General features: G+C 40.3%; 1 protein-coding gene across 1 annotated transcript; it reads right to left on the bottom strand.

The window, feature by feature from the left end:
• Window positions 1-2573: 2573 nt before the first annotated feature.
• LOC311298448 (myosin heavy chain, fast skeletal muscle-like) lies at window positions 2574-13528 on the bottom strand (the record flags this gene model as incomplete). The annotated part of the gene is given in 40 exon segments (XM_084421370.1): window positions 2574-2618; window positions 2622-2645; window positions 2649-2695; window positions 2781-2901; window positions 2985-3089; window positions 3186-3356; window positions 3761-3886; window positions 3981-4184; window positions 4294-4602; window positions 4812-4936; window positions 5029-5194; window positions 5293-5476; window positions 5568-5764; window positions 5859-5977; window positions 6081-6207; window positions 6282-6671; window positions 6781-6871; window positions 6961-7106; window positions 7204-7380; window positions 7465-7707; window positions 7794-8049; window positions 8131-8267; window positions 8906-9029; window positions 9138-9255; window positions 9327-9414; window positions 9495-9562; window positions 9805-10111; window positions 10187-10357; window positions 10443-10592; window positions 10697-10815; window positions 10901-11039; window positions 11212-11315; window positions 11399-11497; window positions 11582-11645; window positions 11747-11839; window positions 11929-12043; window positions 12146-12173; window positions 12871-13027; window positions 13102-13245; window positions 13328-13528. Coding segments are annotated over 40 exon segments (5799 nt in total).
• Window positions 13529-13878: the final 350 nt, after the last annotated feature.

Genomic DNA, 13878 nt, shown 5'->3' with positions numbered 1-13878 from the left:
CTTTACAGATATTTATAAATATAATATGGCATATATTTTGGGATATATAAACACATATTATATATTCATGTTCAATATATTGCAATATTGTATAATATATGTATCATAAATATATTATTCCATGTATTCTAATATATAATATATTGGAAAATAGAAAGGAAAATATTACAATATATTTAAATATATTTCATGTAATATATTGGTAAATATATTTTTCTTTCGTAAGGGTAGGCTTTACAGCAGCTCTAGAATAAAGTTATTGTCCAGCTAAAGTTAGTTTTGATTCATTTCCATTGCAAAGATCATTAGTTATTAACTTAGGGGCCGCTAACACGACACCGTTCTCACCGAAAACCCTTAACGCGCTCCGGCCACTCACTCGCACGACAACAGTGTTTGGTGCTCGAGAACGCAAACCATGAAATAGGTTCCAAGACGCAAGCCTTGAAAAATTAATAATACAGAATTATGTATCGCTTCCGTGTAGCCACGCGAACCGCAATGATCCCGCCAGCGTTTATCTGCACAGAGGTAAAGGGAGGCCTTCGCAGGGGAGAGACTAGTGACACTTCAGGACTGCGTTGTCGTCATGTCCAGGCGCAGGTCCTTCATCAGATCTGGAGTGTGTGTGTGAGTGTGTGTGCGTGTGAGTGTGTGTGTGTGCATGTGTTTGTGTTTTAAACACATATTTAATTTGAGTTGTTATTTTTAACCTTTAATAATAATGACCAGCTGACCGAGCCCTCTCTGTGTGCTTACAGCATTAGGTGAGATTTTTTTTTTAATTGAAATCTTATTGTAACATATTGTCACTAAACTTGACAAAATTCGACTTAGTTACCAAATGTTTTGACAATCACAACACACTTCTACAGTTGAGAAATACACATTTCAGAATTATCACTAATCTGTGTGTGCGTTTTCCGAGAGAACCAAGCAAGTTGATAAACATTTGTTTATTATATTGCAATCGCAATTCCAAATCGCATTATGACATTTTCCCCAAATCGTGCCGCCCTGGTAAAAACATTGTGTTGTTTGATGCATCACAATCTTGATCTTTTAGTTTTTGCTTTTTCAGTTGCGTCATAAAACTTTCCTAATTATTGTTAAGCAGACATGGCCAATTTACCAGTACGGAGCCAGCTCTGTCAAAGTTAAATTGAAGTGCATGATAATATTTTGCAATAAATTTGAAATGCAGAGACATTTGTGACATTCGCCAAAACAAATTAATTTAAAGTGAAACTGAAACAGAAACTGTTGAGTCAACATAACCTAGTCAAGTCAAGTCAAGTATATTTGTATAGCGCTTTTCACAATACAGATTGTATCAAAGCAGCTTCACAGTATTAAATTAAAATAATACAACAAGGTTTGTTTCTAGTGGAATTTATTGATTGATAAAATTAAATTAAATATCCCCAAATTATCCCCAACTGAGCAAGCCAAAGGCAACAGTGGCAAGGGACCGAAAAACTCCATCAAGTGACCTAATGGTGACCTAATGGTGTCCTAAAACTCCATCAAGTGACCTAATGGTGACCTAATGGTGTCCTAAAACTCCATCAAGTGACCTAATGGTGTCCTAAAACTCCATCAAGTGACCTAATGGTGGCCTAAAGCTCCAAGCTCCAGAAAAAACCCTTGGGAGAACCCAGGCTCAGTCGGGGGCCAGTTCTCCTCTGGCATTTATGGACTAGAGGCCGGATTGTAATTTGAACTGTAAGATTAAAAATATTATATGAATGCCTGGCTGAAGAGATGCGTCTTTAATCTAGTTTTAAACTGGGAGAGAGTTAACCTACCTCTCTCAATCGCCACAAATACCAAATGTTTCCATATTCACAATGTATTTGGATGCTAAAATATGATTTATTAAAACCCTGTATATTCAGATAAATAATATAGTTGAATATTAAGATTCCCCATGTAAATGTAAAAGCGCCCCCTATGTAAAGCGCTTTGAGTGCCGAGCTATATAAAACCTTATATAAATGTAATGAATTTATCATTATAATTATTATTAAAGAATTTGAGATTTAATTTGCACACAGTAATTCTCATTCATCAATAAAAGTGAGAAGCTTTTGTATTATCTTTGACAGATGAAATTATTATTAATTTGCTGAATTTTTAAATGAGTATTTTGAGGTATAGTGAATGAGGTATTTACACACCTGTAAATGTGGTAGAAACTTTCCAAAGCGACATAAATTGCATTCAAGGTATGAATTCTTTTTTATTAGTCCATGCACTCTCTGAGAATCGAACCCTTGATCTTGACATTGGTGCCATGCTCTACCAGTCTACAATACAGACAGACAGAGAGCGCCTTGATAAACTGCATTTAATGGACATGTAAGACACAGTACAAGTAAGTCATATTATATGCTTGCTTGTAGATGTGGTGTGATGTCTCGTCTTCATTCTTCATCCTTGCTCTGCAGTAAATAAAAAGACATTAAGTTGCATGTTTTTTCCCCAGTCAGAAACACATGTATATTAAGCAGTGTGCTTTAAGATTAACCCCCTACCCCTTTTGCAAATAAATTCACAATACCTTTCCAACTTCACGGCTCTTGGCCCTCAGCTTGTTGACCTGGGACTCTGCGATGTCAGCGCGCTCCTGAGCCTCCTCCAGCTCATGCTGCACCTTCCTGTACCTGGACAGGTGAGTGTTGGCCTGCTCCTCCTGTTATGATTACACAAGATATTCAACCCATTTTATAGCAGTGCATTCATGGCACTGGACGTTCTTGTCAATACTAAAACTTCACGCTCAAGATTTGATATTAGACTTACAGCTTCTTCAGACTGGCGCTTGTAGGCCTTCACTTTCAGCTGCAGCTTGTCTACCAGATCCTGCAGTCGGTTCACGTTCTTCTTGTCTTCCTCAGTCTTTGGGTGTAAATATTGGACATGGTCTTAGTTAAACTGTATATTGTAAAAGGTGGTAAATTTCTAATTAAAAGTAGTTTTACCTGGTAGGTAAGTTCCTTCACTCTCCTCTCGTATTTGCGCACTCCTTTCACAGCGTCTGCTCCACGTCTCTGCTCGGCTTCAACTTCAGACTCTAACTCGCGCACCTTCAGTAGAGAGTTATTGTTTTGCCTGTCAAATCTCTGCCACGACCCATATATCTAAGAATGAGTTTTGTTAAGCTCCTGAACACTCAAATTTACCCTGGACTCCAGTTTCTGGAGCTGTTTCTTTCCACCCTTCATGGCCAGACTTTCGGCCTCATCCAGACGGTGCTGCAGGTCTTTGACAGTCACCTCCAGGTTCTTCTTCATCCTCTCCAGGTGAGCACTTGTGTCCTGCTCCTTCTTCAGCTCCTCAGCCATCATGGCAGCCTGAAATATAAGCCAATTTAAGTTAACTAACCTATTTAGATGGGCAGTTGTGGCCTAATGGTTAGAGAGTCGGACTTGTAACCCGAAAGTCAATGGTTTGATTCTCAATACCAGCAGGTAATGACTGAGGTGCCCTTCAGCAAGGCACATAACCACCAATCGCTCTCTGGGTGCCACAACAAAAAATGGCTGCTCACTGCTCCTGATGTGTGTGCACTAACTCTAACTTGGATTGGTTAAATGCAGAGGACAAATTCCGAGTATGGGTTACCATACTTGGTCTTCACTTCACTTCATAGCTAAAAATACCTTCTATGAATATTCCCTTTGTTACCACATGAACCTAAACACAAAGTCAAATAACTGTTTAAATTAGAATAGAGAAGCAGAATGTAAACACTCACATCAGTGATGGCCTTCTTGGCCTTCTCCTCAGCATTTCTGGCCTCCTGGACTGAATCGTCCACCTCACCTTGAACCTGGACCAGATCACTCTCAAGCTTCTTCTTGGTGTTAATAAGACTTGTATTCTGTGGGATGTAAGCAGTTAGTTTAGTGTACATTATATATGAAAGTTTATCATGTATCCTGAATTTGTTCCAAGTATTTAGTCATTTTTTGTACTTGTGAGTGCAGCAGTCCCACACGCTCACTGGCATCAACCAGCTCTTGCTCCGCCACTTTGCGGCCTCTCTCTGTTTGCTCCAGTGCAGCTCTCAGCTCCTCAATCTCTGCTTGCATCAGGTTATTCCTGCGCTCCACCATGGCCACCTGTTCCTTCATGTCCTCCTGTCCTCTGAGAGCTTCATCAAGGTGCAGTTGGGCATCCTGTGGCAACATTCTTTCTTTGTTAGTTATCTTGCTTTGGTTCATGTATCATATTCATTTTGTCAAACATTCAATACTTAACGTATTTCCACATTTTACAGAAAGATACCTTGAGTTGGCCTTGGACGTTCCTGAGCTGTTTCTGTGCCTCAGCAGCCTGGCGGTTGGCATGACTCAGCTGGATCTCCATCTCATTCAGATCTCCCTCCATCTTCTTTTTGACTCTCAGGGCATCATTTCTGCTCCTGATCTCAGAGTCCAGTGTGCTCTGCATGGAATCGATCACTCTTTGGCTGTTCCTCTTGATCTGTTCCATCTCCTCATCCTTCTCAGCAATCTTCCTGTCAATCTCGCTCTTCACCTGGTTCAGCTCCAGTTGCACACGAAGAATCTTGGACTCTTCATGCTCCAGGGTGCCCTACAAGGACAAAAGGAAACTTTTTCAATTTGTCACAATATACTGTAGCCTCTAGAGTGATGGCAGTACATATATGAAGGTTTAAGAAGGACATAATTAGCAGAAATTAAGATTTTCATTTAAGGTTTAGAACCATTCCATATTCAATGTTTTAATTTTATGCAAAGCAATGGTATCATAATGTTAGTATCATAGCAAAGGAATGGCACCTCAGCTTCTTCAAGCGCAGTCTGGATCTCTGATTTCTCAGACTCCACTGTCTTCTTGGCTTTCTCTAACTCGTGAATGCTCTTTCCAGTCTCTCCAAGCTGCTCAGTGAGGTCAGAAATCTCCTCTAAAAGGGTTTAAAAATCATAAGTGTAAGATTTTCTGTTTTAATGCATCTCTTTTTTTAGTCCTTGGTGTACAAATAAAAGTTGCATTTACGTTGCAGATTCTTGTTCTCCCTCTTCAGTGTCTCGAGGTGGTCAAGAGATTCCTCGTAGGAGTTCTTCATTTTGAAAAGCTCAGTGCTGAGAGAACGAGCTTCTTTCTGAGCACCTTCTAGTTCAGTCTGACTTTCCTCATACTTTTGTTTCCACTCTGCTAGCACCTGAAAATGAAAGAAATGTAGTCATTGTTAATTAGCTAAGTCCTCGGTCCATCAACGTTTAGGTTTATAGGTTAATAGGTTATCCATGTCTTTCTTACCTTGTCAAAGTTTCTCTGCTTCTTGTCAAGGTTGGCTGCCAATGCATTTGCCCTCTCCACATCAATCATGAGATCCTCTACTTCACCCTGCAGTCTCTGTTTGGTCTTTTCCAGAGAGGCACACTTTGAGTTCACCGCCTCAATGGATTCTTCAGCATCCTGCAGACGCTGGGCAAGCTTTTTCCTGAGGGAAGTGATGTGAAATTATGAAATCTTACTAATATTATTCATATTAAATGTAGGATACTGAAGATTTGTTCCACTGATGTATTTACTTGGATTCCTCAAGCTCCTCAGTGCGCTGGATGGCGTCAGTCTCATATTTGGTTCTCCACTGAGCCACTTCACTGTTGGCCTTAGACATCCCACGCTGGAGTTCAGCTTTGGCCTCCTGCTCTTCCTCAAACTGCTCTCTGAGCAAATCACAGTCATGACGGGCAGACTGAACCCCATGGGCCAGAGCGTTCTTGGCCTATCAGGCAGAACATTTTGAGTTTTTCAACAGTCTACCATCCATACAATGGTTTAGATTATCAAAAAAGCTAATTAATTATGTATAACTCTACCTTGACTTCTTCCTCAATATGTCTTTTGAGTTCCTCAATTTGCTGTGTATAAGCCTGTTTTCCTCTAGTTAATTGTGAAACAAGTGCTTCTTTCTCTTCCAGTTGGCGACTAAATTCACCTTGGAAAAAGGTTACAGATATTACAATGAAATATAATAACATACAGACTTTTTACTCATTTAAAAAAAAAAGCTTTTACACGTGTAGCTTACTCTGTCTTACCATTTTCAGTCTGAAGTCTTGCACGTTGTGCATTTATGTCATTCAACTGACGAATATTTTCATCACTCTTGGATTTGATTTCACTCAGCTGGTCTTCCAGGGTACGGCACATCTTCTCTAAATTACCCTAAAGAGATTCAAGGTTATTTCCAGATGTTTGTAAAGATGATTTTATATTTAATAATCCTCTAATGAAATTACCTTTGATTTAGCCACAGCCTCCATGTTACTTGTCAAGTCATCAATCTCCATCTTGTATTCACTCTTCTCCTTCTCCAGCTTCTGTTTGACCCGCTGAAGGTTGTCGATCTGTTCTCCGAGTTCAGCCACACTGTCCGCCTGCTTCTTCCGGAGAGCTGCGGCCGTTGCTTCATGCTGCAAGGTGGACTCTTCCAGATCACGACGCAACTTCTGGAATTCAGCTTCACGCTTCTTGTTCATCTCAATCTGGGCAGAAGTGGCACCACCAGCTTCCTCAAGCCTCTCACTGATCTCTTCAAGTTCCCTGGAGAGATCAGCTCTCTGCTTCTCCACTTTAGCACGAGCAGCTCGCTCTGCCTCAATTTCCTCCTCCAGCTCCTCTATACGGGCCTAAAGAAATAAAGAAAAAGGAATTATCCAGTGATATTTGTCATGCGGGTTATCCCAGCTATGCATCTACTTCACAGTTTCACATTGAAATGATTAGGGTTAGGGTTACCTGAAGTTCTTTGATCTTCTTCTGAAGCTGTGCTCCCAAAGACTGTTCATCCTCAATCTTGCTGAGAAACTGACTTATCTCAAAGTCTTTCCTGTTTTTAAAAGTATTGTTTTTTTTAAATGTGCAGAATACTTACTTTATATAAAATGTGCCATTGTGTAAAGACTGATGTCCACTCACTTTTTGATCTTCTCTTCTGATTGCTGTTTCTCATTCTCCAGGTCCATTATGGACTCCTGGGCCAGTTTCAGATCACCTTCTAGCTTTCTCTTGGCTCTCTCAAGGTCCATACGGAGCTTCTTCTCCTGCTCCAGTGAGCCCTCAAGCTATTGTCACAGAAACTAGAGCATTTAATTCTGGTATAGAGACACAACATTCATTTCCTATTGATTCATGCTCTTATTCTCATGCCAAATATCTTACATCATCCACTTGCTGCTCAAGCTTTGTCTTAGATTTAGTCAGAGTGTTGACTTTGTCTTCCTCTGCCTGAAGGTCATCAAGAGTCTGCTGGTGTGCCTCTTGGAGGGCTTTCTTCTCTTTGGTCAGCTTGGCAATGCTCTCATCCTGAGAGGCCATCTCCTCCGTCAGGTTTTTCACCTAAATGGAAACATTGTTCACTGGTTTCATCCTCAAGATCCCAAACAATCAGCAGGGTGAAGAACATGTGAAAAGATTATTAACCTTATTTTCTGTTGCATGTTTCTCCTTCTCCACTTTGGCCAAGGTGAGCTCCAGGTCGTCAATGTCTTTCTTCAGTTCAGAGCATTCGTCCTCCAGCTTCCTCTTCTTGGCAGTCAGTTCAGCATTGATTTCCTCCTCATCCTCCAGTCTCTCGTTTGTCTCTTTGAGTCTGGCCTCGAGCTGGATCTTGCTTTTAATGAGACCTTCACATCTCTCCTCAGCATCAGAAAGGTTTTCCGATTCCTGTTCATTGAGATGGATTTAGTTTAATGGCTTTTGTTCAATGCTGTAGCATCAATATTAGGATCAATAAGAGCTGAAATACTCACAGATGTTACTTGCAGTAGAAGGTCGTTTTTCTCCTGAAGAAGTGACACCATTTTTTCTTCAAGCTCCTTCTTTTTAGCTAATGCCTTTGTTAGATCCTCCTTCATTTTCTCAAAGTTATCCTTCATGGCTGCCATTTCTTTCTCAGTCTCTGCACTCTTTAGAAGAGGCTTGATCTTGAAGTACAGCTTCATCCATGGCCAATGTTTCACATTCATGAATGAGCGGATGTTGTATTGGATGGAATAAATTGATTCTCTGTGTAAATTGCAATCAGTAAATTAGTCATTATCAGTCTTTCGTAACAAACAGTTGTGTTCCAATCAGTTTTTTAAGTACCTCCTTTCCATCATTTTGACAAATTCCTTCCTCATGACGTATCCACGGCACAAAGCCTGAGTCATGGTAACCAGCGTTGCTAATTTCTCATCTCTCATCTCCTCAAGAGTACCCAAGAGACCAGCTTTGAAGAACACCTACAAGAACATTTGGAAGATAATAGTTTAAAAAAAGGCCAAGTAGTCCTCATAATTGTAGATGTGAAAATAAATCTATTATATTCTATACTATAACATACAATGACACTCTAGAGAATTCTGTGCTGTCCTCTTTGACTCAATTCTTCAGGGAGGCATAACAATGTCTCTGTGCACAAAGCAGGATCCATTAAGGAATGCTTTTCTAAGTCTGGTGTGGAAGAACTGTACTTCTTTACTGTACTGAAAACCAGACGCCATCACCGCGTCAGTGCCTGATCTTGCTGATTTTCTTTTGTTTGAATGGCAGCAAATCCAGGCCCTCCTTTCTCAAACTGTTGCATTAAAGTTGCAAGTACAGAATTATTTAGAATGCCATTGTGTAATTCAGCTTTTTGTTTTCCATGGAATTTCTGAAATGATTGAACCTGTTAATGGGATGTGTGAAAAAATTTACTCAGGTTGTTCATGACGGACCACATTAACTTTCAATGTATGGGGAAAAAAACACTGCTGAAACATTCTTCAGATATCTTCACTTGTGCTCCACAGAAGAAAGTAAATGATACAATTTACGATGTAAAGGTGAGTAAATAAGGACAGAATTGAAATTTTTTGGTATCTTTCGGTTTAATCACCTTGGTGTGTCCAAACTTGTATTGGGTGTGGTCAACATCAATAGAGCCCAAGAGTTTCTCTGAAGCCTTTTTGTTGTCAATGAACTGTCCCTCAGGGATGACGCTAGCATTTAATACTTTGTATCTAGAGGACAGTCAGAGGAGAGTCATGGAGGATAAAAATGGTCATAAAAGGATGAAGATTATGTGGTGCATCATCTCTAATTCAGTGGATGCAAAAAGGTGTCTTTACCTCTGCTTGAAGTCACCATAGAGGATTCTGCTGGGGAAACCCTTCCTGCAGATTCTGATGCCCTCCAGCACACCATTACACCTGAGCTGGTGGATAACCAGGAAGTTCTCCATCAGACCTGCAATGAAAATGTTCTTAAGGTTCCAGAGGTATTTTTTAAACGTTTGAGTCGTTATGGATTAAGTTTACCTGGAGTCTTGGACTCATTAGGAATCAAGCAGCGCACAAAGTGAGGGTGGGTGCTCCTCAGGTTAGTCATCAGCTTTCCCAAGTTCTCCTGTGGAAATGTTTGTCGTTAGTCTAATCTTTATTAGAGAAAAAGTTCACCTCCTTCATTAAAAGAGAGAATCTGTTTACCCTGAAAAGTGCAGACACTGTCTGGAAGGAACCACCCTTCTTCTTGCCTTTCTTTCCTCCTCCCTCAGCTGTTTTATGTCAATGAAAAAAAAGGGTCTTTATTGATCTTGTATTGCTTTCCATTAACCCCTTCAATAAATCTCTATTTGAATCTTGTTGAATCTATTTGTTATCTTGCATAGCTATATATAAAATTTTCATGATACTTTAGAATCTGTGATCACATAGTGTATTACACTCTGATAATCTAAGCATGTGTATTGTACATAATTAAAACACAAAGGAATTGATGAAATGCAAATGTTCGTACCTTCGGCACCTGCATGAACGGCATACAGGAAGGCCAGCACTTTGAGCGATGACTTTTGGTAGAGTTGCACAACAGAGTCGTTCAGTGGATCCTTGTTCTTGTCCAACCAGCCACCGATGTTGTAGTCCACAGTGCCGGCGTAGTGGACCAGAGAGAAGTGGGCTTCTGCCTTACCTTTGGCAGGCTTGGGCTTCTGGAAAGCTGCAGTTTTGCCCAGATGCTGATCATGTAGCTTGTTTTTGAAGCTTGTGTCTGTAGCCTTGGGGAACATGCACTCCTCTTCAAGGATGGAGAAGATGCCCATTGGCTGTTGAAGAAATATTCACGCTCAAGTACAGGCACAATATGAATAATCATTTTAATTTGCTGACTGTCCTCTTACCTTCTCAATGAGCTCAATGCAGGCAGCCAAGTCCATACCAAAGTCAATGAACTCCCATTCAATGCCTTCTTTCTTGTACTCCTCTTGCTCCAGAACAAACATGTGGTGGTTGAAGAACTGTTGCAGTTTCTCATTTGTGAAGTTGATGCAAAGCTGCTCCAAGCTGTTGAACTGACAATTAAGCAGAGACAAGTTCTTACTGATGTCTATTATCTTTTATATCCTGATTGCTAGAGACATGATAGCTGAAGCTCACATCAAAGATCTCAAATCCAGCGATGTCCAGCACACCAATGAAGAACTGTCTTGGCTGCTTTGTGTCCAACATCTCATTAATACGGATGACCATCCACAAGAACATTTTCTCATAGACAGACTTGGAGAGCGCAGAGACTGAGTTGTTCACCTGAGAAATTCAAAGGTCAGCGTAGATTATATCATCACTCTTTTACTTCTCAAAACAACTATGAATGTCTACAAGACACTTTATTCGAGTAGATAAGTGATCACCTGTGGTACTGTCTGGCCTTTGGTCACCATCTCATTTCCGACCTTCACTCTGGGGTAACACAGAGCTTTCAGCATGTCAGCGGAGTTGAGGCCCATGAGGTAGGCGATTTTATCAGCCACTGAGGAAGAACAGTTTTACACATTATTGTCACTAATGAAGTGAACGTTTACATGTTTATAGTATGTGCTAATTGTACGTCTTACCCTCTGTGCCGTCAGGCTCGGCCTGCTCTTCTCTCGGCTTCTGTTTAAACTTCATGCCTCCATGATGCATCACAGCACCTGTCAGCTTGTAGATGCTGATCTTCTCATCAGCAGTGAAGCCCAGAATGTCAATGGCAGTCTGTTTTTTACAGTGACCAAGTGAATCACATATTATTTGGGTCAAAGAGGAGGGTATTTTATATTGTATGTCATGCAGTATTCAGATTATGCTAGTGTTATTCTGATGTTTATGTTTGTACAGATATATTGCATAGATTCTGAAAATACTAGTATTACTACATTCTACATACATCTGTGGCAATGAACTCCTCCACATCATCGATACTCTTGACAGTGATTTCGCCCTGGCTGATCATTGGATAGTCGTAAGGGTTGGTGGTGATGAGCAGGGCCTCTGTAAAGAGTTGATGTGTAGTATGTTAACAGTGTTCTCAAACATGGAAATAAATGAAATGCACAATACTGTGGAGTTCTCACCGAGGAGCTCTGGCTTGTGTCCGGTCATGAGCTGGTAGAAGATGTGGTAGCTCCTCTCCGCAGACAGCTGGAATGTTACTCTGGACTTTTCCAGCAGATCTTACAAAGACAAAAATGGAGAAAAAAGTTGTTGATTTTAATCGATTAGCCCACATCTTACTCTCCAAATAAAATGTTACTCACAAGTTTCAATATCAGCTGAGGCCAGTTTTCCAGTGGTCCCAAAGTGAATCCTGATGAATTTACCCTATGAAGATTGAAATTATTTACAAAAGGTCAGCTGTTTGGCAGCTTTGAAAGTGTGACTGAAGTTGTATAATGTTATAATGATTCATTAGTTTAACTCACAAAACGAGAGGAGTTGTCATTCCTCACGGTCTTGGCATTACCATAAGCCTCCAGCAGAGGGTTGGCTGCCACAATTTGGTCCTCCAATGATCCCTATATGTAATTGTAGGACAATGGAAAGTTATTAGGTAAAACACAAATACTGTAATCAATAACATAGTCTTGAAGAGATATTCACTAACCTGCATTTTTCCAGGGACATTTTCGGCCTTCTTCGGTCCAGACATCGCACCAACGGTTGCAAAGTACTGAATGACACGCTTTGTGTTCACAGTCTTTCCTGCACCAGATTCTCCACTGGAGGTTCACAATAGATCATTATTTAGCCATAAATCCTCTACGGATTTACATTATAATGGAAAAGCTTCAGGTTATTGCAGAAGAAGAATATTCACTCACGTAATCAGGACAGACTGGTTCTCGCGATCTGAAATTAAACCATGAAATGTGAACAGGGTTTCCAAATTAGGTTGTACTTTATATTAACTTTGAAGGCATAAAGTGTTATAAAATGTTTGATTATTTTTTCTAGTCATTCATTCATGTCAGTGCATAAAAATAAGGTTCAGTAAAATTATGCAATAATGCATACTTAAATAATGGTTGTTATGAAGCAATCACTAATTGAATGCAACGTTGAAAGAACAGCTTGGTATGGTTTACTAGCTAATCATTTTCAGACCTTTTTTACCAGTGAATAATACAAAATGTATTGTTTGTATTTAATCTATTCATCTATTCGTCTACATTATGGCTCTCCAGCGGTTGAAGCATTAAACTAAAAGTTACTTGTGGAGGACCAACTTCCAGATAGTAGTCGCCTGAACTCTTTGCTTTTTTCACGGATATGACGTAAACACGCATGGGTGAATGAAATGGTAGTTTGCAGTTTCCTGCAATATAAACTTTATATATGATAAGGCAAAAACTGTGATGGATTTATCATGTATGTGCACATTATTTACTTTGTGTTAATATCAAACTTAAAAATGCACAATAAACAGTTTATAGAAGGTGAAATGTACACTAATATTTTACATTATATGTAGTTATTGTGAATATTTTTTTTAAATATAAGTTTGTCATAACTCTCGCTGGTTGAGACACTTCTGGATTCCACTAACCAGTGAGCATGAACTGGTAGGCGTTGTCGGAGATGGAGAAGATGTGAGGCGGGGCTTCAATCCTCTTTTTGCCTCGGTATCCGTTCACGACGACTGTATCGTACACTGGGAGCCACTTGTAGGGATTGACGGTGACGCAGAACAAGCCAGAGTAGGTCTGAAACGGAGATAGTCCAGTCTTACAATGCTGCTCCCCATCCCAGGAATAAGATATGATTAGCTTAGACTTACGTAGATCATCCACGCTGCGTAACGCTCTTTGAGGTTAAACAGCACAGCCGGCTCGTTGAGGTGGGTCATCATGGCCATGTCCTCAATTTTGTCAAACTTGGGAGGATTCATGGAGAAGATTTCATCTTCTTTTACCGTGACAGTCTGTAATGAACATTGATCAGTGATCAAGAGAGACTTTCATACACACATTTGTATATTTAACTGAAGAACTCACGATACTTACTTTCCCACTGTGAGTTTTCACAGTGGCTTTTCCACCCTCTTTACTAACAAGCGTTCCCTTCAGGTACATCTCGTCTGCGTCTGTCACGAAGAATGCCGTCTTGGCATCAAAGGGGGTGTTCTGAGCCTCTATCCTCTCTCTCTCCGGCTTGCGGAGGAAGACGGCCGCTGGGCCGAAGCACTCCATCTCCCCGTCTCCCATGATCGCACTGTGGAGTCACAGACTCACCTTAAGACTGCTTAGTATTACCTCTCTACTTCTCTCAGGTATTCACATTATAAACTGGTCATCTTGTCATTATCTTTACAGTGTTGTAATCAGTTACTTATCAGTAAATGTAACTGGTATTAGTTTACCTTTCACGATGCTCCGAGAGGAAAACAACAGCTTTCTGAAAAACACTAAGAGATAGTGACGTATATTAGCATCTTCAGTTATGGGTTAGTATACATCATTTGAATAAGAGCACTCAGGCATTCTACATTAATTCTTAAATTAAAATGAAACTGACCAGTTCGCTCACCTTAGCCTGTTCACTGTGAGTGTTGGGG

The sequence above is a fragment of the Rutilus rutilus genome, assembly GCF_951802725.1.
Source record: "Rutilus rutilus genome assembly, chromosome: 10".
NCBI classification, from domain to species: Eukaryota; Metazoa; Chordata; class Actinopteri; order Cypriniformes; family Leuciscidae; genus Rutilus; species Rutilus rutilus.
This window is presented reverse-complemented; position numbering and strand designations above follow the sequence as displayed.